The 25,845-nt window shown below is 36.4% G+C and overlaps 1 protein-coding gene across 3 annotated transcripts in view; it reads left to right on the forward strand.

The window, feature by feature from the left end:
* The window catches only part of LOC5580182 (prion-like-(Q/N-rich) domain-bearing protein 25), a 96,457-nt gene that overhangs the window by 34,283 nt on the left and 36,329 nt on the right, over positions 1-25,845 (forward strand). Inside the window, exons 1-2 of one of the 3 annotated variants that reach the window (XM_021857721.1) lie at positions 1,567-1,755; positions 14,561-14,856. In XM_021857721.1, the coding sequence (XP_021713413.1) occupies positions 1,638-1,755; positions 14,561-14,856 (414 nt within the window). In that variant the 5' untranslated portion in view covers positions 1,567-1,637. Of the gene's footprint in view, positions 1-1,566; positions 1,756-13,069; positions 13,224-14,560; positions 14,857-25,845 lie in introns of those variants that run through there. The other 2 variants (XM_001655549.2, XM_021857722.1) reach the window with 2 other exon arrangements.

Raw genomic sequence — 25,845 nt, forward strand, 5'->3', positions numbered from 1 at the left:
TTGGATGAAGCTTTTGCAAGCTTCTGGAAGAAGGTTTTCCAAGCTTCTGGAAGAAGCTTTTAAAAACTTCTGGAGGAAGCTTTTCGAAGCTTCTTGATGATGCTTGCCCAAGCTTCTGGAGGAAGCTTTTCCAAGCTTCTGGTGGAAGCTTTTCCATGCTTCTGGAGGAAGCTTTTCCAAGCTTCTGGAGGAAGCTTTTCCAAGCGTCTGGAGGAAGCTTTTTCAAGCTTCTGTAGGAAGTATTCCTAACTTTTTGAGGAAGGAATTCAAAATTTCTGGATGATTTTTTCTTAAAGTTTTGCAAGAAGCTTCTCAAGCTCCTAAAGGATTCTGTGCCTCTTGGATTACGCCTCGCTGTTTTGCGGAGGCAATTTAACTTACCGGTTTTTCCACATTTTGACCCAAATCCGCCCCTGACTCAGAAGCTAGTACGCCCCATTTGTGTGCCACTGTTGGTCATCGCATGAACTGACCAGCCATTCAAGCATGCACCCACAGAAATGGAAAGCAATCGCATTTTCTTCACATGTGAAAACGTTCTTCCTTATTTCCACATGCAGTTCCAGTCTCTTTAGTAGCCCACTCGATACACGGCACATGTGTGAAAAACCAATGTTCTGTAGGCATTCTTCCAGAAATGGGTACAAGTATCACAGGGCAGGCGGGGTTACGATTCCACTTTTTACGTTCTGGTTGTCCACGAGGGTGGCCTCCAAAAAGTCCATCAACGAACAACTTAGTGTAGTTGAGCTGGGTATTGGGGGTGGAAAACGGGGAACGGGGTGATAAACATTGTATAATATAATTACACACAGAAGCGTCCACCCCGGGAAACACGTGTTCTAAGTTGGCTCTAGCCGTGGAAAGCACAGAGGCGTGGGAACAGAGGAAAAAGAATTACCGTGAAACGAAGTAAGTAAGTTTAAGAGTTTTTTGGAAACAATCTGACGACAAATATAAACTGGAATCTTAATTGATGTATTATGCTTGTTTTTATGAAATGAGTTGATGATTCCAGATTTTACCAATCAACTTACTACTTTCCATCACCAAAATCGGAATCATAAATGACATATCTAAATTCATGAATAATGATTTTGTTTTCATAACTTGGATTCATGGTTCCAGATTCTGTTTTAAAAATGTTTAAAATTTCATCAATTTTTAATATTTCAATATAAAGATTTTTAGCTCTTGATTTCAACGAAAATACTCCTGACATGAAGTGTCATACTAATACTATTTACTCTTGCATTTCTTGCTTAACAGATTGACAAAAATATGATACTTAGTTCAGTATGATGTGAATCCTTCACTATCAAATCAAAGATACCCCGTTTCACGGTATGTACAACTGACCAACAGCCGACTGATTTGCTTGCGTTGTCGTGGCACGGACGGATTGACATGGTAGAAGGTACAAGCGCGCGGTCCTACCTTTGATTGTTTTCGCGCTAAAGGATTTGCTTGCTTGACTAGGATTTAGAAAATTTGCAATCCGGCCCCTGCTGTCTGGCTCGGTCAGCGGAACTTCATTCGATTTAGTGATGTTTTGACAGTGAACAGGAATCGGTCGTTCGGTTGTTTTAAGTGTTCAATTTAATTGAGTTTTCTGAAATTGATTTCATTAGGCCAGCATGAATTGGTTCACGGTGGCGGTTATAGTGTTCTTATGTTTTATAAAACGTGATACGTCTTTGACTGCGGCGGTGGTCATATGCTATAGGAATAGAAGCTATGGGGATGTAGTTGTCAGTGAGTAAATATGATCTTCATTAGTATTTAAGGTGAAGATAGATCGAAACCAAACTTTGAATTTTCAAGAAAACAATTCTGGAGAACCAGACAACCGTTCGCGCTGAAAATTTGATCGAACGGTCATTACTAGCGAGTGACCAATCGATCAAATTTTTAGTACGAACGGTTGTCTGGTTCTCTAGATTTTTGCACGAGGTTTGGCCTCGATACATTTTCACCTTATTTGTTTATATGGATTACTCAACAAATAGTACACTTCCTTGTAAAATACTGTCTGAACTCAAAAATAATATTCGTACAAAGTGAAAGGCATTGAAATTTAAAGGGATTACTCAAGTTTGTGCGGCTTCGCATAACACACCGTTCATTAGTATTACTGTATATTGGCAAAAGAAAAGGAACATTAATATTATGGTAATGCATATTGACCATTGAAGTAGCCAGAGCCCCTGTCTGATTAAAAAAAAACTGTTGCCGTGATATAAAAAAATCTTCAAAAAATCCCATGATTTTCTCTAAGCTTCTTCTTCTTCTTTCTGGCGTTACGTCCCCACTGGGACAGAGCCTGCTTCTCAGCTTAGTGTTCTTATGAGCACTTCCACAGTTATTAACTGAGAGCTTACTATGCCAATGACCATTTTTGCATGTGTATATCGTGTGGCAGGTACGAAGATACTCTATGCCCTGGGAAGTCGAGAAAATTTCCAACCCGAAAAGATCCTCGACCGGTGGGATTCGAACCCACAACCCTCAGCTTGGTCTTGCTGAATAGCTGCGCGTTTACCGCTACGGCTATCTGGGCCCTCTCTAAGCTATCTCATGCATTTACTAGAGATGGTCGGGTCTCGGGTTTAATAATAAGAATGTTCAGAATTGGTAGGAGATAGTCTTAGTAGAACTCCAGGACAAATCCCTGGAAAAGTTCATAGTAAAAATGTCTTGGACACGTCCTTATGGATGAAGTACTGATGATCTTTAAGATGTATTTTAATCTAGTGTAGCTGCTGGTGTAAATTGTGGAAAGTAATACCTGAAACAATTTTTAGATAAAACTCTGAAACAATTCTTAGAGGTGTTCTCAGAGCTATTTTTGGATTTTTTTAGAAATTCTTGGATTCGTACCAATAACAATTCCCAGAGGAATTTGTTATGAAAAGTGTTCATAAAGAATTCATTGGCAAAATTAAGGATCAATTGTAAAATCAAAAAAACAATTATAATAAAGCGAGCAACGTAGCCTTTAAACTAGAGGTTAAGTAAAATGTAGAAGTAGGTGCTTTTCACATGATGAGAATTAGCCCAGACAACCAAAATGTACGTATAAAAAAATCACCTGGAGGCTTTGTATGTGCACAATTTCACTTATAAGATGTCGCGAAAATGCCTTCTACGTACAAAAGTGGAGGCGATATGCGTGCATATATTATGTGATGAATAATAACATACAATGCGAGTGTATGAATATTCTTCCGAACTAACCTGTGATCTTATGCGATTTAACTTATGATAACAAATGTTGATTTGACAGCTGCTACGGATTGATTCGACTTACTTTGTACGAGTGTACGGGACGAAACAAAATGTACAAATGAACTCAGAAAAGAAGTGTTTTATGCGAGGAAACTCATCAATCTAACGAGTTTATCCACAGTATTTTGCGGGTTTGATGTAATTAGTATGAATAAACGAGTTGTAACGTGAACTTTCATGCGATTTCTGGTTGTCTGGGAGTGGCATAATACCGAAAATCAATATCATAAATTTCTATGAATAATATATGCAAAACAATCCAAGTAGCTAGAAGTACTAATAATAAGCCCTAAATCAGCTTAAAAATGCATACATACATTATAATAGCACTACAAATGCTTGGACGTCTCATAACAGCGCTTCCACTCCTTAGAAACCTTATTACTGCATCATTAATGCTTCTAAGTCTGATGCATACAGGAAATAAATTAGCACTTTATTTACTCTATATTCACATATTGGTCATGTTTCAATGCTATCCAGTGTTTTGACAGATTTACCATGTGCTTTGTGTTTGCACGATTGGGAAGAGAGAGCAAAACATAAATCTTCTCACTACCACAATCGCAGATTTAATGGCAGGGATGGTTCAAATTGGTATCTTTTCTCCACAATAATATTCATCTTCTGTGGCCGAAAGAGCATGAAAGCAGAACTTCATCAATCCAATATTGCGAGTGCTGCAGTTTCGAGACGTAAATGATGAATTTTCATCATCATATAATGAGGATCAAAATGTGGCAATGGCATGCAGGATTGATAGAAACTCCTCTACGATGCAAAGAGGAGGCGATTTTGCCGAGGAGAAAAAACTGAACGCAACATTTCCAACACAGATCCTCCAGCGATTCGAGTGAGAGTGCAAAAAAAAAATGATTCTCCTATGTTTATTTCTGAAGTAACCCCTGGTGGATTATTTCAAAAATGCCTAGAAAATTTTGCTGGATTCCAGAAGCAATTTCTGCTGGAATCTCTAAAAGAATTTCTGGAGGTATCCCTGATGAAATTCCAGGGGAAATCTCTTGTAGATTTTCTAGAATAATTCTTAGAAGAATTTCTCGTGAAATCTCAAATCTCATGTAGTATTCCATGGTGGGATTTCTGGATGAACCGCTGAAGGAATTTGGTTGATTTTCTGGATAAATTCCTAGCGGAATTTAAGATGGTTTTCTAAAGGAAGAGTACCTTGAGTAATTTGTTGAGGATTTTTTATATAAATTTATGGAGGAAATTTTAATGTAACTATCTGGAGAACTACCTGGTGAAATTTTTAGAGGAACCCATGGAGGAAGTTCTGGGAAAATCTTTGTAGGATTTCTTTGAGGAATCCCTGGAAGAATTTGAAGAATTCCTGGTGGATTTTTTTGTGGAAGTGCTAAAGAACTCTCTGATATTAACTTCTGACGGAATCCGTGAAGGATTTTCTGGAGTACTTCTTGGTGAAATTATTTGAAGAACTCTTGAAGGAATCTCTGGATGAGTTTCGTGGAAAATTCCATTTAGAAATAGGGTAACGACTGTTTATTTCGTTCTTAATCGCCAACAGTTGGCACCAATGGCAACAAGTACAGACAACAACCATTCGAACTTTCAGTTTCTCTCACTGACCACTGATGTTTGTATTACACTCACTGATCGCGCTACGTTGGATTCTCAAATTTCTCGAACTTCCAACACAAGTGCATGAAAGAATGGTAGGGTAAAAGCACTATATTTCGACTCATGAAACCAGCAAATGAGATGAAAACCCCTCTAAAATCTGCAAAAATGCCTTAACTTATTTTCAAATTTGACAATCGAATAAGAAAACATTGTATATGTTCATGTATAGCGTCTTTCAGGCGATATTCCATTATATATTTTGTATTTTTCGGATAAATGACTTTGTCTTTTTGTGCTATATTTCGATCCATTGTTTCATTTTTCGACCCATTATTGTGTCAATTTTCGACCTGCCGCATATTGCAACAGTATAATCGTTGTATTGTATGAGGAAAACATTAATTTATGGAATTCATATGAAGTTTGTGCGTGTCTTACTAAAGGGAAGAAAATCGTGTTTTTTCTATTTGAGTGCATTTTTATTTTGTAAAGCGAACGTGGGAAGATCAAGACATTTATGGTCAAGGAGAGCAGACGTGGATAATAACTGATTTTTATATCATTAAATATTTTTTTCTTGGAACAAACAAATACAAAACATTATTGTATTCAAAGCATATATTTTATTTCACTATTGTGTAGTTCAAAAAAAAGGTAATAAAAAACTTGTTCTTCGGCTAATTAGCACTTGATTTGGTATGTTTCTTAGTCTTCGGCTTGGAATTTTTGAGCGGTTTTGGTACACTGTTTTCTTTGTTTTCCTTAAAACTTTCTTTGATTCGTTTTGCTACAGCTCGTTCTTGTTTCTTCAAATCAGATTCTCTCTTCCGCTCCATTCTAGCAATCTTGCGATTTTCTTTTTCTTGCTCCAAACGAAGTCCTTCTGTTTGAGTTCCTCGATGAATTCCTCAGATGTAAGCACATGATATTTCTTCGACCTATATTCCCGTGTGTTTTTCCTATTTTTAAGTGGTTTAAAGGCTGCAACATCAGCAGGTTGCATTATACGCTTAACATTTGGGTACCGTCAAGCTACCATTCACCGTGCATTTAAGAAAAATTTGCACTTCAAAAAATTATATAACTTTTCCTAATAATTTGAAACGTACTTGAATACCACTACGCAGTGTGCAATTATGTCATTATTAAGGGAAAAATCTAAAACTAGTGATGGATAACAATTAAATACTCAAAAATTATGTTTGAAAATGTCATGTTAAGGTCGCCTCGTACCGTTCTATATCACCATTTACCGTACACACTAGTGAACCATTCACCGTGCGTATAGTTTTCGTCATTATTTAATTGTGTATCTTGGAGAAACGCTGTTGATGGAGTAACTATGTTGCTAATAGTGTGCGCACTCATTTTTAAGAGTATTCAAAGCTTCACTTTCAATAAAAACCAGAAAAAGTTTAAAAATTGGATAAATAATTATATTTTCATTAAAATCGTTATAGGAGGTTTTTCTGTATTGTCTAAACCACTCCATATTCACTCAAAAATAAATTTGAAGTTGTTTAATCACGACATAACAATAAATCTAATATAACCGAGTAAATTCATGCCTTTTACACTAATGCACGGTAATAGGAACCATATATATTGAATAGGGTCCATTCACCGTGCAGTTGGCTTTCAACTGAAACACAATAAAAAATAATTAAATTTGCATAAAATCTCATTGCTTATACGATGAAATACATCTTACTAGTTGTAACCACAGTGAAAATTTGTTGAAATTTATGATAATCATACTCTAACGTTAAAATGAAAAATGATAATTTTTAGCGTTTCTACTAAGAATATTCAAACATCTCATTATCAAACAGAATTCACATAATTTTGTCTACATAAAACTAGGTTTTTCAAAATGCTTCGTGATAAAAACTACTTCATTTAATCAGTTTTATCTTATTTTGCTGACAAAATAATAATTTGTGAGAATTATATGAATATTCTGTAAGAATTTGTATATGTGCGCGGTGAATGGAGGCCGCACGGTAACTGGTGACTTAACGGTACAATGCGATCAAAATTATACCCAATTCCTGGCACAGTATTGAGGTATGCAAGTTGATGCGGCTGCTATGGCCATCAATGATGTAAATGACGGGCTTTTTGATACCGTTCGCTTCGATGTATGGATTCAAAACATTACGAATATAATCTCGAAATACATCTGTGGTCATCCAACCACTGTCGGACTTAGCAATTCCCCACTTTGGCGGTACGGAGTCAGCTACAGCTTTCGGTATAGTTTTCTATGGATAAATAATAGCAGGCACTACCTTACTTGCAGCGGAGAAGGTGAACATAGTCGTGATGTTAGTTTTGCTAGGTCCTCTTCGATCTCGTATACGTTACGGTTTCCACGTAGTGCGAAAACTGTCTTTGTTTTCGGATTGAGATAGAAAGACGTTTCGTCGCCGTTAAAGATTCTTTCTGGGTCATTCAGTATGTCTGAGTGTCCCTCCGCATTCAAATAATCTTCAATTTTGTCAAACCATTGTTTTATGTCTGACTAAGAAACCTTAGCACTAGCATTCGTGACGAATTCAGGAGTTCGAATTGTGATGTTTGGGTGTCGTTTCAAGAATAAACGTATCCATGTGCGGCCTGCATTCATAGTTTAAATATAAAAATCATTATGAATCTAAGACAATTTACAATGGTTTTACCTGGCCGATTGTTTTTAAAATTGTTGGGCCTCAGCAGCGTCCAGAAACCCTTTAACATACTCCAAAACTGAGTCACGTGTGACTCGTCATCCCCGTTGCTGACTGTCGAATATCCACTCTTCGAGCTCTGTCTCCTCTTCCCTTGTTAGTATTGTGGCCGGTCCAGGACGAACGATGGACTGCGATTTCTTCACCAATATCGAATATATCGTCGATTTCGGAATTCCATACTGCTTCACAGCAGCATACAGCGTGAGTTCTTTATTGACTACCTTTGAAACCGCTTCCTGGATGTCGGCTTCTGCGTAGACTTGTCTGTACTTTTCTGAACGCTGTAATATGTTAATACATATAATTTTGATGAAATTAATGCAATAGCAGTATATTTCTCACCATTTTTGATGAAAATCGTTGAAACAAGCGATTTAACTTCACATAATAAGCACCACCGTGATGAACGAATGTTTACTTCTGATGGTGGGTCGAAAACTGAAACACATCGTTTGCTAAAATCATGGCATGCTTTTTCGACCGGTCGAAAATTGAAACATGGTGTTTCAATTTTCGAACAATTTTAAATGTATAATTAAATGTATTTTGCTTATAAATGAATTTTATTCAACACAATATGATTAAATTTGATCTATTTTAATCAACCTTCATTGAATAGGTATGTCTTTGATCAGTTTTTATACTGGTTTGTGTCTTTTGCGTATGGGACGATTTTTCATCATTGGAAGAAAACAGGTCTGATTCAGACACCTGACAATTAGATAAATAAATTTAAGATCAAACTACGGTTTATAAATATAATTTTCATTAGATCATTACAAGTATAACAACAATGAATTCACATTCCAGTGATTTTTTAAGGTTTTAAAATTTTAAATAGTACTTTAAATAACGTTTGTTCTATCAATGGTTCGAAAATTAGCACAGGGTCGAAAATTAGATCCCTTACCCTAGTCGAGAACTGCCAAAACGTATGGAAAATAATGAAAAACGTAAATTACTTGCAATTAGGAAACTGGTTCAAAAAAGTAGTTATTAGAAATCAAGCGTAATGTGAATATTTTTTTTTGTGTTTAGTTCATCTTCCCTGGTGCTTTCTTTGCTTTAGGATTTCGTTCTTACTACCACTGAAAAAAGCCATCTATTGCCTTTTATGTTTTGAATATCGCTCTACTCCTGGAAAAAAATACTAGAGGAATCATCGGGGAAAATCGTGGAGAGGATATTCTGGAGTACTTTATTTCGGAAGTCCTAATAAAATCGCAAAATTCAATAATAAATTCCACTATTGCCTTCGGGAATACCACTTGCAAAAATTTTAAATCCAAGTATGGTAAGAATTTCCTTGATTACTTTCTTGTTTTGTCACTTTATACCGGTGTTTGATGATGTGCCACCGCAATAATCAAGTGCCAAATTGTTCAAGAGTCACTATTTGATTGCAATCTGATGTCTTCTTCTGCTGCATCACATCCTCTATTCTGGATAGTTCCGGATGCATAATCACGTCTGCGCTATACGAGCAGAGATCAGTCGAAATATGGTGAATAATGTTAGTACAACAAAATCTGACATTTCGTCAATCGGTCGCACGATCATAACTTGGTTTGGCTAACTTGGGGGAGGAGCAAGGGGTGGATCACTCCTGATGCATTGAAATAATTTCATACATTCAAATGCATTCAAGTTGGTGAATCATGAATGAGTGATTGCAATGCCATGAAATAAATTAATCTTACAATTGACGAATACTCCATTTTAATCCAGTACCGTTGTATCCCGCCAATCTAATGATTCTAGGCACATCGTTTCGTTTGTAATACTTTTAACAACTGAGTGAATCTTTTCCCTCATAGTAATTGGTACGGCGTACGATGCAGTACCGTTAGGGTAATTCGTCTGTTGTTGAATGGTTAAAAATCTTGCCTACCTATTAGCTCTAAACCCATATTCATTTACAACCACGGAGATGAATAGTTTCTACTTCAAAGGTTAGCTGTAATCGTGTTCTATGAAGTTAAACCCTCTGAACCCCAAGAGTTTACCGTTCCCAACCTGTCCCAAACTCAAAACGAAGCTAAAAGAATGAAACAATTTATTTCGACAAATAATTGCGAAAAAAAAACTAAATTTAATGCAGATTTACAACTGCTACCAGTAGAGACCAGTAAAGCTGTACATTTCGCGGGGAGGAGGTTCCGATGAATCCTGATTCTAAATGGCACTGTGTCTACAGGAAATTAAAACAATATATGCCTGTAAAGCCATCATCTTTTTCCCCATTATGTTCACTGTGTGCTCAAAGATCACTGAGCTGCACCTGTCAGGCTAAATGCTAAATCAATAAATTTGCAGTCTTGAACTTCAACTAGGTAACCTTAAACGAATAAAGTTTGTGATTAGTGGCAGAACATCTAAGAAAGTTATTTTTTTGTTAGGAAGAGTTAAACCATCAGATAAACAGTTTGAAAACTTTCACAATAAACAATGTTTCGTTGCTATAGCTCAATACACTGGTACAGGTCAAAGCTAAGTTGATGTGAATGGGCAAAAATGCATTTGATGCAAATCGATGTGCATTTGATGTACATTGATCAAGTGATCCACCCCTTGGGGAGGAGTCAATGTTGGTCAAACCATCTGAGCGGCTGTGGGGTACATTACTCACACTTCCAAAGAGCATCCTTTTTTGATGGAATTTTACTCTGTTGTGGTTTGTGCTGCATCTTCCTCGCTCATTTTTCGTTGCCTCTCTGCTTTGCATTTTTTTTGCATCTTCGCAAAGAGGCAAAGGCAGCACGCTGCTCTAGTGTATGTCATCGAACTCTGATGATGTTGGGGAGTATAATCAAGGCAAATGGCATGTCGTAAAAAGACGAAAAACACCAAAAGACCTGATGGAGAGAAGTACTCTAATACATTCATTTATTTACCTTGTATACCAGCTGCTTGACCACGTACGTGAATGCTCTCTGTCTGCGTACGCATAAGCACATTTTTTTCCCAACAAGACTGACGTTTCTTGCGTGGTCTTATATTGGCATTAGTGATGCAGAGAGGCACGGTTATATCTTTGCGTTATAATGGCACGCTATTTCGCCTTTTATGGCACTATTATTGCATTGTATGCTTGAATAAAGCTGTCTAGCATCAAATAACTACCCTATATGAGCATATAATGCTGTTGTAATGTCACACTATCGTGCTTACTGGTTACTTGGAAACATACTGAAGTATTTTAATACTTAGTGCATAGTAAAACGTTGTATAAGGTTTTCAAGAGTTCAATTAGTTACTGAGAAGTTCATAAAAAAAAACGCATTGAAATGGTATTTAATAACAAATCAAGCTTTGCAAATGGGAAGGAAATTTTCACTGTTGATCATATATTATCACAAAATTTTTTTGTGATAAAATATGATTAATTAAAAAAGTATCGCTTAAATCAGCTAATTATGGAATGATAGCATAATATGGTCACCTTAACAACTCAATGGTAAACCATGTAATAGCAAGTCAAGTATGAACCGAGGTATTATTATAACCTCATTTTGTTGTATAATTGTTGAAGGCATGCTATATTCTTCTGGTCGTGCAACTGAATAACCTACAAAATAACCTGGAGGTGTCAGTTGTGGAGTTCTAGGTTGAATAATTGGTAAAATCGTAGTGCTACTATGGAAATCTTTGCAAAAACTTTTGAACAATTCCCAGACGAAATACTTGAAAGAGTCTGAAGAAATCCTGAAACAATTTTGGGGGAATTCCTGTCGGACTCCTTAGAGCAATCTTCCGAAACATTTTTTGACGTTACTCCATGAACAAAATTCTTCTTGATGTTGTCTTAGAAAATTCCTTAAAAAAACCTTATATGATCAAACATCCTATACAGTGAAGAATATTGGCTGGTTTCGCATTTCTTACTGGTGGGAGCAAAATCAAAGATCTGTAGAATTTCCCATCAGTTAATACTTAAAACTCAAATTGCTGCAAAAAATATTGTTGTTTTGAACTACCATGATCAAAAATTCAATTTTCCTGATCACAGTACGCAACTGAAGCAAAAGTGTTGTTTAAATTCCTTTAACCGTGAACTAAGTTGCGTTGTACCTCCATTTTATTATTTCTGAATTTAAGTGAATGATATCTGTCCTTCATCATTCTTACTAAGTTTCATGTGGAAGCCTCGGTAGATGACGGGTTTTTTTTCGTTTTTATCTGAGAGAGAGGAGACAGCTGGCTTAGATTGCGAGCTCCGAAAAGTCAAGGGAACCTGTCATCAACTGTCACTGGGAAACCGCACATTCGAAGGGCAGAGCGTGAAAAATCGTCAAAATTTGGTCAAACTTAAACGGGATGTGATTGAATATTCAGGTTGTTTTTCCGTGCTCTCGCATGTAAAATCGTTGATTATTTAAATATTGTCGATTGGACTCAAATTGCTGTTGAAATTGTTTAATTTTATGATCTTTTTGATAACAAATAGGATATGAAAATGGTTTTGGCCCAGTTTGTGCTCTCCGAACTATTGTGCGCAACCCAAACATGAGAAAAAAAAAAAAAATCAAAGAAGCCAAGAAAACAAGCCAGTTGTCAGTGAGCTGTCTCCTCTCTCTCAGGTTTTTATCAACAAACATCCAGAAAATAGCTCGTCATTCTAGGTTGATATACTCCAAAAATGTTTTCAGTTGACATATTTCAATAAAAAAATGTAACAAATTTCAAAACTGAACACAACTCCTGCCGAAGCCTCTAGCTATCGTCCAATTGAAAAAAGTATTTTGAATAAGGTGATGGTTGACATCAACATTTTTTTCACAAATGAACACTTCAAATTTCGATATAGATTACACTACATTACTCATTAACTTTTCCATGTCACGAATTTGATTCGTTCCAAAAAATCTTAAGGGTATCCAACTGTGCTTTCTCTACTAGACATAGTAAAAGCAGTCGAAAGTGTTTTACATAAAGGCAGGATTGAAACTGAAAAACTTCTATTTTCCAACATTGTAAGAATAATTGAAATGTATCTGTCAAATCGTACACTTCAGGTTATTTATCAATCGATGTTTCTCAAAGCAGCATTCTGGGATTAAAAAAATAGCTTTTGAAAATCACATTTAGAACATCCAAGCCAAATGTAACCTATATATATAAAATGCAATCTTCAGAATGTTACGGAAATTAAAATAAAAAAAGAAAACATAAGATTTCTCAAAGAAATCGTTAACCCGAGCACTAACAGACAGTGGAAACCAGATTTACTCCCTCATTCACTGACTTAGAGGTCCGATATCGATCGCCACAATTGAGCATATCAGTAAATCCCGTCAGCTTCAAGTAATTACCCAGATTGTTATACATCTGGATCAACGTTCAGTATTGACCGACTACCAGTGCCCAGTCGATTGGGCCGATAACAGCTTGATAAGATTAGGGGTATTACTCCTCCTCAATATGAAATTCCATTCATATACAGGCGGTCTGCGAGCCGTCGGCTATAATTCAGTATCGAACAGGTGTTTCGGAGAATTGGTTGTTTGCTTACTGTTGACATTGTCGGGCTGATCTTTGTCTGTCGGTTAAATATGCGGTGGATACTCGCAAAGTGGTTCCTAGTGATACTGATCGTGCGAGGTACATAAATAGTGCTATTAGGATTCAGGCTAATCGCTATGCTAAAAGCATGGCGTTTTGTTGGTTTGTAGTGAAATGTTGTGTTCCTAAGTGTCGTGAACTATTGTCGGTATGAAAAAAAATATCATTCATCGTGGAGTGGATTACGAAGCGGATGGACAACAGGTGTTTGAAACAGTTGGTGATTTCCGAATCTAACTTGAAGATTATCTTATCGGAAAGGCCACAAATGACTCGTCGTTGTTTCTTTTGAGTGACGCTTGATTTGAAATCGTTTGGAATTCATCAAGTCAAGTGACAGTGCGAAAACAAAATTTAAAGGAATGCCTTTTCAAATTATTGTAAGGACATTTTAAGTCGTTTCGAAAGAATTAATGGATGATCTCTCTAAAGCAATGCTTGATGAGATTCCCTAGCAAAATCACTGAAAGTCTATAAAAACCATATAAGTATTCGCGAAACAAGTAATGAAGGAATCCTTTTGATTCTTCAAAGATATTGTTAAAAGATTTACTTTGAGATGTTTAGTAGTTCTGACTGGCAGAAAACCAGGGAGCGTTCTTCACATGATTTGGTTTTATTTTTCTTCTTCTGAAAACTGTTCAAATCCTAATGAATATTCAAATAATGAATGCGCACTTTCTATGCACTTATTTTCTTCACAATTGTGTAGGTGGGAAATGATACCAAGTGTCAAAGTTCTTGGCCATCCTGCCGTGCCACAATCTACCGATCTCAAATGCCATCATGAAGCCTTCATAACTCTTCCACCTTGAGCCTTGGGGGGAAATCTAATGCATTGATTCTAACGCTTTCGGATTGCTTTTCGGGCTTCGGATGTCGTGTCTAGGAACCATAAACATTCCCGAAACATCAACCAACAGCAGTCAGCCATCCACCAAGTGGAAAGGTCCCAACCTGAAGGGGGGTTCATTTGCGCTACTGAACCAACGTTGAAAATCGTGCCGACGGCGCCGCAAATCGTTACCCGTTCTGTGGCGTATTTGGTTAACGCGCCTTGTCTAGCGTACTAGGGAGTCGTAAGATCAAAGCTCCAATCCACTATTTTTCATAACTTTGTATCTCAATTTGTACAAATCGACATTTGAAGAAGAATTTCAGTTTTTTCTATTGATCAATGTACCACCTGATCACTTCAAACATACTTCAATAGAACTTTAGGTGACACAATAAGAAAAAAAACGAAGCAGCCATATTTTTTCAATGTATTTCAAAAAGTTTTGTTATCCACTAAGACCCCTTAGTGGATACGTCACTGTTCCAACGTTGTATCAACTCGACACCAACCGAAAATTTTCCTTCCCGTTTTGTTGCAGAATCTCGCTCGGTTGTGTGGCCATGCACTACGTCTGCGGACTGCGGTAAGGTACCGGAAGCGACCTGCTCGATCTACGGTTTCTGTCAGTGCCCGGCTGGGCATGTGTTCTCCACCGACGTCAGCCGCTGCCTCCCCGAGAGCGCTTATGGGGTGAGGTGCGAGGAAGCTGTCCAGTGTTCTCATATGCTTACCGGTGCCAAGTGCGAGAACCAAGTATGCACCTGTGATACCGGGTTTACTTACGTGCGTGGACGATGCCGTCAACTAGCGAATCTCGACCAACCCTGCAATGAGGTAAGGATGATTATGTAGGATTGAAATTTTTTTCGTACCATAATGTAATAGATAATTAAAATAAGTTTTGAAATATTAGGAAAGTTTAAATATAATAGACCTGGGCCTTGGTTAGATTCCGTGGCTACAAAGCTGAAGGTGTCTGGGTTCGATTCCCGGTCGGTCGTAATGGAAATTTCCTTTACTTCCCTGGGCATAATTCATATTACGGACATTTAAGGCCTTAGTGAAGTAGTAACTCAGCATTGAGCATACAAAATAAATAATTCTGTATGATTTATCAGCGTTATCGAGCGTCGGAAACTCTTAACTTCCGAATGGTGGGTAAAGAATACGCTTCCGCAACTTGAATAATTTTAAATAAATCGAAATGTATGACCTTTTCATGATTACTATTCCGGACGCTTCTTCACTTTTGCCTCATATTCCGGACGCATTAATTCGAATTCCGGACAGCTCATGGAAATCATTAATAGAAAAGTCAAACCATCGGTTGAAGTCGTCAAGCCACTAAAGAGACGTCCAAGGCAGTTGGAGATTAAAAATTTGCATAGATTTTTATGGAAAAAGCTTATTAAAACGAACCTCGGAAGTGAGAACTTTTGAACAGCAAAAATTGAAACATTTCGTGTGAAATGTTTCCCATACAAAGTGGAGTGTCCGGAATTTGAAGCTGTCCGTAATATGGTTCAAAACGGTATCATCTTTCCTGCCACACGAATATGAAAATGGCAACATTGACAAAGAAAGCTTTCAATGGGGTCCTAAAGCCCTGTACCAATTTAGTACCAAACGCTTACGTTTAGGCCAGAAACACATGTTTACTAAATTTTTAAATGATTTTCGTTGGTTTAGCGTTAGCGTTGGCGTTAGCGTAGTTACGGTATACTTCGAAGGTTGGATACTAACTATAAGGTACCGTGGGGGAAGTGTAGCAGTGGGGTAAGTGGATCATTCGTCCGTAATAAGAATAAATACCTTAATATTCCGAATGTTTTCACACCTTTGCTTCATTTTAGGTTATATTCTCACATACACACTGATACTACTGCAAAACTGATACTACACGTGCACTAACACAAGCAAACTTGCTGACTGCAAAAATCAATTCATTTTTAAGTTGTTTTCTGTCGATAAAAAATCCATAGTATCTCTGCCTAAAATCCAATACTATTAGTTTTTTCAACACATGGTGAACATTTCAGTTCTAATTGTATGAATTACAATGAAAAAAAAAAAAAAATAAATACAGATATATTGATCATGGTACACTTACCTGCACTTTTTAATGGGATGGGGTAAGTGGATCAACTATTGTTATCAAATATTGGCAGACTACTTACGCGGATTTGAATAAGCTTTAGTGTCATCAAGTGTTGTTTTCCTTTTACATTTTTCATTCCTAGCTTGATTTTGCCAAATTGACCTGAGAAAATTTCAATTAATCCACCTAAAAGTGTTGTACAGTCTTTCTAGAACAAAAAATTGAAAATTAAAAAATTCAAACAAAACTTTTCTTGGTTTTTCTAAGCTGAAATGCAAAATAGCAAAATATAGGTACTAATTCTCCACCTAAATGCATATTATCGTACGTTTTTTGACCATATCGATTGTTCTAGACAGATGGTATAAATATTTACAAAAATATAATAAAAAGATTTCAGTATGTTAAACAAAAGAAAATGTAATTACTATTTTTAAACTACGAGTGTCTTTCGAAAACATCGTTAGGAATAATCCTCAATTCTTTTGTATAACTCTGGTGTATAAAATGGATGAATTTTCTCCAAAATATTCTAGTTACAGTATTTGTTTTTGTTCGAATGAGTGTAAAGTAATGTACAAATATTTTTCATAATATTTTGATAAAATATAGATTTCTTTTAACTTTAAAGCTATCAAAATATATAACATAGCACATATAACAAGAATGATAGTAATATCATTCTTACTATACATGATTACATCACATTTGTTTTGAGAATAGAGTTTTTTTTATATGTGATCCACTTACCCCACCATGGTAGGGCAAGTGGATCATTTGGCGCAAATTTTCAAGTCCTTCATGCTCAATGATAACAATCATAAAAATCAAAATAATTGACGATTTGAAGTGTAATAGTCCCTCATTTGTCATGCACAGAAAAAAGTTTGAATAACATTATTAATGCTAGCTGTACATAACAATGAAGTTGACTATTGATTTTTCTGTATCCACTTACCCCACGGTACCTTATTCATGTTTTTTTTCTTTTGGTAATCTCATCTAGAATGCCTTCAGAAACAAGGCTAGGGAATAAACCTTGATCCAATATTAAACAAGAATACTAAAATCACGAATATTGCTATTCCTGGCCACTCTCATCTGTACCATAACTTGGGTTTGGGGAAGGAAATTGCACTTACTGAACGAGAGGCCTTCGACTCAACGACACCCTCACAAGTGCTACGAAGTTGGGGGTTGAGGGGTATTAGGTCATCAGGATTCGCCTGAAAAGCTAGCGATGGACCCAGAGCATTTGTTGTTTAATTGTTTTAATTTAATCTTTTGAATGCCGGCATTCAAAAGAGGCAAAATGTTTGATTTACAGAGTGAAGAATTTTGGTTCGCGTAGAAAGTCGATTACGCGTTCAACGGTATTAACGATCTGCTTTTTACCTAGTGAAAAGCAGGATAGATCCCTTCAGGGTCATCTAATTAAAAAAAAGGTTCATAAACTCCGCGAAGCGACCGGGTGAAACAGGTAAAATGAGGTGCGGCGATAAGCGAGACAAAAACAAAAAAAAAATATTTACAAAGCATCGATAGTTCCATAAAATCCGACGTCCCTGTAAGCATAAACGAAAACCGCTGAAACAGGTCGCACTCCAAAACACGAAAATCTGATCTCAAAATCGTTACGTCTATTTTTGTTTTCTGTATAAAAGGAACGGACTCACTAAATACTTGCAGCCTCCGGAAAAAAAAAGTTGCTTAATCTCCCGCCGTCGCGCCGGTCAACGTTCATCACACTCTTGATCACTGTACTGAAGCAAAAGCTGCAAACCCCGCTTCTACTATCATTATTCATTTTTTTAATTGGGGATTGCAACCGGAAGTTGGTAATTATCACAGGTTCACAAACTGAATGCATTCGATATTTTCAACGCCACTCTGAACAACACATAAAATGCGGAAGAGGAAAAATTTAATGCCGGAAGAAAATTTCCACTTTCTTCCACTTTCACGAAGAACAATTCTACAAATTCAAAACGATTGAAACATAAAAACTTTAGTTGATATCGTTGAAATGATTTTCGTTGGTTTAAGCCCAAAAACATTTTTTTTACGTTTTTTGAGATTTTGTCACATTCCCTTTAGTTTAAACTCCACAATTTTGGGTATATTTCCGTGTTCCTTTCGAAATGTCCGATAGAAACAACCTCAGCGTAAAAACTAAAAGCCTTGCGGCATTTTTGTCGACAAAGTGAACGTCCAACATGATCTAAAGTGTCAAGGTTTATACTTGGAATCAGTTTTAAAATATTGCTGGAAAAATTGCTAATGTAGTTGCAAAAACATTCACTTTCGTATCATTAAATAAAAAAAAAGAGTTCATTTAACATTTTAGGGCCCAATTAATAACTGTGAAAGCGCTCATTGAACACTAGGCTGAGAAGCAGACTTTGTCTCAGTTAGAACGCAATTCCAAAAAAGAAGAAGAAATGTTCAGTTTACCTTGGGATTGGATATGAAGCAAAACTAAATTTATTGAAATTGTTTAATTAAAACTTCATTTGACAAAATATGTAGCTTCAATTTGTCATTCCTTTATTCCATCAAGATTACTTTAAATTTACACTTATATTGAGCTGTTCGGTAATCCAATCCGCATGGTTATTAAATTAATTAACTCATTACGCGTGGTAAAGATGGACAAATTATGGGTGAAATTATGAAAAAAATCCACGTGCTCGGCTGGGATTTGAACCCAGGACTCTTGTATGCTAGACGAGCGCTTTACCAACTAAGCTACCGAGCCACTTGGTGACCCAATAACTGAGTTGGTTACAAGTTTAGAATTCAAATCCCTACAGACCACGCAGACCCCTTTCACAACCAATATCCATCCATCTCATGTACCTACACACGCGGAACGAGCGAGTGCGATTTATTTAGTGTTGAAACTGTTTGCCTATCGTACCTACATCGCTTCCACAACAACTGTATTGTGGAAGAGTAAAGATGTGGGAAGGCTATCAACGTGTCGTTCTCACTCAAGTGACGACATGACTACTACAGAGAGGTAGTAACACTCTAATATAAATTTACACTTATATTGAGCTGTTCGGTAATCCAATCCGCATGGTTATTAAATTAATTAACTCATTACGCGTGGTAAAGATGGACAAATTATGGGTGAAATTATGAAAAAAAAATCCACGTGCTCGGCTGGGATTTGAACCCAGGACTCTTGTATGCTAGACGAGCGCTTTACCAACTAAGCTACCGAGCCACTTGGTGACCCAATAACTGAGTTGGTTACAAGTTTAGAATTCAAATCCCTACAGACCACGCAGACCCCTTTCACAACCAATATCCATCCATCTCATGTACCTACACACGCGGAACGAGCGAGTGCGATTTATTTAGTGTTGAAACTGTTTGCCTATCGTACCTACATCGCTTCCACAACAACTGTATTGTGGAAGAGTAAAGATGTGGGAAGGCTATCAACGTGTCCTTCTCACTCAAGTGACGACATGACTACTACAGAGAGGTAGTAACACTCTAATATAAATTTACACTTATATTGAGCTGTTCGGTAATCCAATCCGCATGGTTATTAAATTAATTAACTCATTACGCGTGGTAATGGGTCTGCGTGGTCTGTAGGGATTTGAATTCTAAACTTGTAACCAACTCAGTTATTGGGTCACCAAGTGGCTCGGTAGCTTAGTTGGTAAAGCGCTCGTCTAGCATACAAGAGTCCTGGGTTCAAATCCCAGCCGAGCACGTGGATTTTTTTTCATAATTTCACCCATAATTTGTCCATCTTTACCACGCGTAATGAGTTAATTAATTTAATAACCATGCGGATTGGATTACCGAACAGCTCAATATAAGTGTAAATTTATATTAGAGTGTTACTACCTCTCTGTAGTAGTCATGTCGTCACTTGAGTGAGAACGACACGTTGATAGCCTTCCCACATCTTTACTCTTCCACAATACAGTTGTTGTGGAAGCGATGTAGGTACGATAGGCAAACAGTTTCAACACTAAATAAATCGCACTCGCTCGTTCCGCGTGTGTAGGTACATGAGATGGATGGATATTGGTTGTGAAAGGGGTCTGCGTGGTCTGTAGGGATTTGAATTCTAAACTTGTAACCAACTCAGTTATTGGGTCACCAAGTGGCTCGGTAGCTTAGTTGGTAAAGCGCTCGTCTAGCATACAAGAGTCCTGGGTTCAAATCCCAGCCGAGCACGTGGATTTTTTTCATAATTTCACCCATAATTTGTCCATCTTTACCACGCGTAATGAGTTAATTAATTTAATAACCATGCGGATTGGATTACCGAACAGCTCAATATAAGTGTAAATTTATATTAGAGTGTTACTACCTCTCTGTAGTAGTCATGTCGTCACTTGAGTGAGAACGACACGTTGATAGCCTTCCCACATCTTTACTCTTCCACAATACAGTTGTTGTGGAAGCGATGTAGGTACGATAGGCAAACAGTTTCAACACTAAATAAATCGCACTCGCTCGTTCCGCGTGTGTAGGTACATGAGATGGATGGATATTGGTTGTGAAAGGGGTCTGCGTGGTCTGTAGGGATTTGAATTCTAAACTTGTAACCAACTCAGTTATTGGGTCACCAAGTGGCTCGGTAGCTTAGTTGGTAAAGCGCTCGTCTAGCATACAAGAGTCCTGGGTTCAAATCCCAGCCGAGCACGTGGATTTTTTTCATAATTTCACCCATAATTTGTCCATCTTTACCACGCGTAATGAGTTAATTAATTTAAGATTACTTTGCTGTATTTGATTATACTATAATCTTCAATATGAGATTAGATATAAGTTGATCTGATGTACATATAAAATCATACAGTGGAAGACTACACATCGTCGGATGCATCTCAAAACTAGGCATAAGCCAAAAAATAATTATTTATGAATTATTTAACATACTGGATAATTAAACATCCAACTTTTATAAAAACACAATGACATCACTTTGTGTAAGCATTTCTGTTTTATTTCTTCTATAATCACTTCACTTCGAGGAGGATGCACCAGGCAAACGACTGAGGTCACAAATCAGACAGTATTCGTTCCCCAGAATTATAATGCTGTTATACAGTCGCATAATTTCATTAGATGGGTATGATAAATCACACAGAGAAAGATACTTCAGCGTTTTACTAATGATGAGAATGATAAGAACTCTAATTGTAATAATTTGATTACTAATAATTAGAAACTTGCGGTTTGTCTCACTTTAGTTCTTATATTTTTTGGCTGAGTTATATTTATAATTGCTAATGTATCATTATCAAATGTGGAACAAATTGATTACTTGAAAAAATGCCAATATTGTGTCGAGAGTTGGAGCCAAATGATGTATTTACTAAATGTGCCGACGACAAATTTTATTGACATTAGTTGGTGTAAAAGTAAGCTAAGTTGTTGGATTTACATCTGGCTTCGACTCGACTTCCATTTATTATGTAACGGTAAAAGTTTCAAATTTGTGTATGTACCGTTACGTATAATTTGTGGACGGCGCCTTAGCCAGATTTCCGAGCCTGTGTGACTGAACGACACAGTGACAGCCTATATGATTAACGATCTAAAGATTATTGCATAATAGCTCATTCCTACTTGTTTTAACTTTTTATTTTATGTTTGTTTGTTCAAACATAGTTCCAACGTGCTCTTGAAAATTTTTAGGTTTGGCTTCGATTCATCTTCACCTTAAACGCAAAACATTGTTATACAAAAAATTTTAAAAAGCACCTAACGAACGTCCGTTTCGAAAAATTTGCACTGTTTGCAGCATCTCTTTTTCGGTGGAGCATTTCTTATGCCTTTGTCCACAGTATTCATTTCTCAAAGACCAGTTCAACATCAGCGGCAGCATCAGAAACACGCTTGGAAACGATTCACCTTCCATCGAAGCTCTTATCAGGTTTCTACCTGTATCGTCATATCTGACTATGTTCTATTGAATTACCTCACAAACGCGACATGCCTTATGCATTGAAGCAATACAGTTAGTGCGTCTTACGAACATTGGATTACTTATACTACAGTTACCGATGTAAAAATAGCAGTAAAAAGCAAAATAGAGATGAACTAGTATTAGACTAAAAATCACACATGTTATAATTGAGTATTATCAACTGATATATGACCAAATCTGGTCATATATAGTTTTAAAATACTCTATTATAACATGTGTGTTGCTTGGGAGGGAATCTATTCATTTTAACAGTATTTTATTTACGAATAATCGTTCACTTTACTGAGTTGAATCTCAGTTATGTGAACAAATCTGGTGGCTGGGAAACGGGATCCGCACCATTTTTGGCCAGCCTAAGAGAAATGTTAAAAAAATATGACAAGCTCTGTATGTAGCTTAGCTTAGCTCAGACTGACTACACATATCAATGGTTGCTATTCCGTGATTGACCGAAGTCAGTGAAAAAAAGAATCAACTAGAAGATCGGCTGGGATCAGCCATAATCTTCTTCAGTGTGCATAATTCAGTGCCTCTATTTATACATGATCACTAACGGAGCTGGCCACGTCCTTGCAGTCAGGTGGGATTGGGGGAAGGAATGTTAGTGTGTAACCTTTGCTATTTGGAGACCATGTATGCCTCTGCATCTCCACAAAGGTAACTGGGAAGGAAGTTTGTTAATGGGGAGGATCGTTGGGTCACAGGATTCACTTTGATAAGCGATTAGACCATGATAAATAATTATTTGTGAGATATAAACATGCTTATATGTAAATATAATATTTTCATTTGATATGAACAATATCTATGTAGAGAAAAATTATGCCGACACTTGAGGTGACGAACCTTTCAAAGTTTGTTGAATAAAGTGAACCTTTCGCAAGTCTACACTTGTAGTGTCGAACCATTCATAGTTTTTTTTTAATTACAAAAATAAAGGTAAAAAAAGGAGTTTTGAAAAAAATAGACATAAATAATTTATGAATCAGAGTTTATGTTGACACTCACAGTGACGAACCTTTCAAAGTTTGTTGAAAAATCATATTTACGTCTCAGCGTTGTAACGATTAAAGGTGCGGTCATACATATTTTATAGATTAGAAATAGTAGCATGAAACGAGCTCACCAATTGATTCGTCATCCTTGAGCAGCAACATTCCACTTTCAGCTTCACTCGTTTGCTCCGCTATATAAAAGTACTCAGAGAAAATAGGCGCGCGACCCGAGAGGGAAAACAACTGACGACTGCTCGGGCTTTCTTGACGCACTGCCCAGGAGCAAGCGTCAACGTCGAAAGATCAAAAAGAACTAATCGAACGTGGCACTTTTTCACTTTCACTCGACCGACGCACACTGTAGCCGTCGCTGAAAAAACGTGATCGAAATTGTTTTGACCTTGAAAACATGATTTTAGTACTATAGTGTCTTCGGGAAAGTTTTTCCATAAAATAATCGCTATTTTATGAAAGTGTCAGTTTGGTGATTAATCCACCTATAAGTGAGAACGAAATTTTATTTTTCGTATTTATGAATTTAAAAATAAACTTTATTCGGGAAAGTTGTAGGTAATACTAGAAGAAACAACTTTGCTGAAGACACCATATGCATATTTTTTGATTTTCATGTACATTTGTGGAGTTTTTTGTGGAACACCCCTAAAAATCACTTTTTTCATCATAACTTGGTTGGATGATTTTGTACAATTTTCAATTGTTCTAGTGTTATTTGTTACTTGCAAAAACACATAACTTTCTCCAAAAGAGCATATTTTTATCTCTCATACTTTTCGAGTTATTGAAGGTTTTATATAAAATTTTGCACCTTTTTGACACTAAAAACCATTTGGACGCGCACATTTCCGCATTCTGAAACATGTTCATCCAATGGTTTGAAACTAATACTATGAAATGCAGAGAAAGCCGTTTTTAGCCTGCTTTAGCCTGACGGTCAAAAGATAGTCTGAAAAAATGTTTACTTACATGCAGATATAATTTACACTTATTCACTACACCCTATATTGGCTTAACTTGAATATCTGGCATCACTGTATCGAATTTTATGCAATAAAGTCAACAATATAATCAATCAACAAAAGGTCGGAATAATCTATTCAGACAAGTTTATCACAGACAAACAGACAACATATCCAACACACTTTTCGTCGTTCACCTTTACAACGTTAGCTGTTTATTTTTTGCAGAAAAACACTTATTGCTATGTTTTCTGCAGGAAGTCTCAGTCCTTTCTTGAGAATTTTTCGGAGCTCGCAGCAAAAACTAAAATGTATAATATAACTATGAAACATTTATTTTTTCCTTTAAAATTCATATGCAATCCATAAATCAGTAAATATTAATGTTTAAGATTATCATCATTATTTTTAGCTCCGCTATCACTGGTTTGTTCGTTATCTTTTTTAACCAAAAGATTTTCCCATCCTGATAAGGAAACATTTTTTTCTCGGGAATGCTCTAATAGATGTAATCACAGGATTTGATGTCGCCAACAAACAGTGTAATAATTCTGAGTCAGTATCAATTCTGGAGATCCTCCCTGCAATTCTTAATATCCTTGATACATCCTCTTGAGCCTCTTCGGTCAACTGTCCAATAGAGACCAAGAAAGAAATTACCTCACTAGTATTAAAGGGACGAATGACCTTCGGGTTAAAGTCCCTCTCAAACAACAACAACAACAATTACCTCACATCCTCGTATAAGGATTCAGTGTACAAAGCGTTGAGCAAATTTCTTCATAGCATCGATGTTACTGAATCGATTCACATTTGAACTGTCGAATCTATTTATCGATTTAATCGAATCCTTTGCATCTATATATTTGAATTGAAATTTATGAAGTTTGGGATGGGATCAAATTAATTAGCAGTCGACACCAACATCTTTCAATAAAATCAGTTTTCATATTCGATACAACAAATTCACTAATTAAAAATTTGGTTTCTCTCCCATCAATTCATTAAGAAACATTTATCGATTTCTGCAAAATAAATCGAATCAAAAACTCGAATTAAGAAAATCAATTCATTCGATACTAGATGCTCCAAACATCGATTCAAAATATAGATTAATCGTAATGACAACTTTAATATTCGAAATATCAATTTAAACTCAGCCAAAGCTAGTACGGATGCTGATATTGGGTGCCACTCATATAAACCAAAAAGTAATTAAACAGTTTGAAATGCATACTTACCGATTTTCTCGCATTAAAACATATTTACACAATTATGAAGAAACAATCCACAATCGCCTTCGTGTACTGCCGTTCTACGCATATTTGGCTCGCAGCTCATAAGGTTTACATAGAAAATGGGACAAGTAGGTGTAGATGAGCAGTGTAAGCAGGTTGTAATTTATTAATGGTCCCTTTTATACATGGGTTCGATCACCACAAATGAACAAATTCAACAAAATGTTATCATAAAAAATGTATGAACAAATTTTGTTACATGATCTTTAATATGATCATCTTAAGATTTCAGTAATTTCGCTGTTTTATTTTGTATGATGCTGATAAATAACCTTCGCCAATCGTATCATCAATCAAGCGGTTCTGGTGATGGCAAATCACATGACACGATAACTATTACTAATATTCTAAAATATTTCAACAAATGTATATTTTTTCATTCTCCACAAATTATCAACTATTTATTGTAAAATGCATAAATGTTATAATTGTGAATAAAACTAAAATATAGGGATTTCTTATGAACAAACGAAAACTATAACATTTT

This window comes from Aedes aegypti, chromosome 1 (genome assembly GCF_002204515.2).
Source record: "Aedes aegypti strain LVP_AGWG chromosome 1, AaegL5.0 Primary Assembly, whole genome shotgun sequence".
Classification (NCBI taxonomy): domain Eukaryota; kingdom Metazoa; phylum Arthropoda; class Insecta; order Diptera; family Culicidae; genus Aedes; species Aedes aegypti.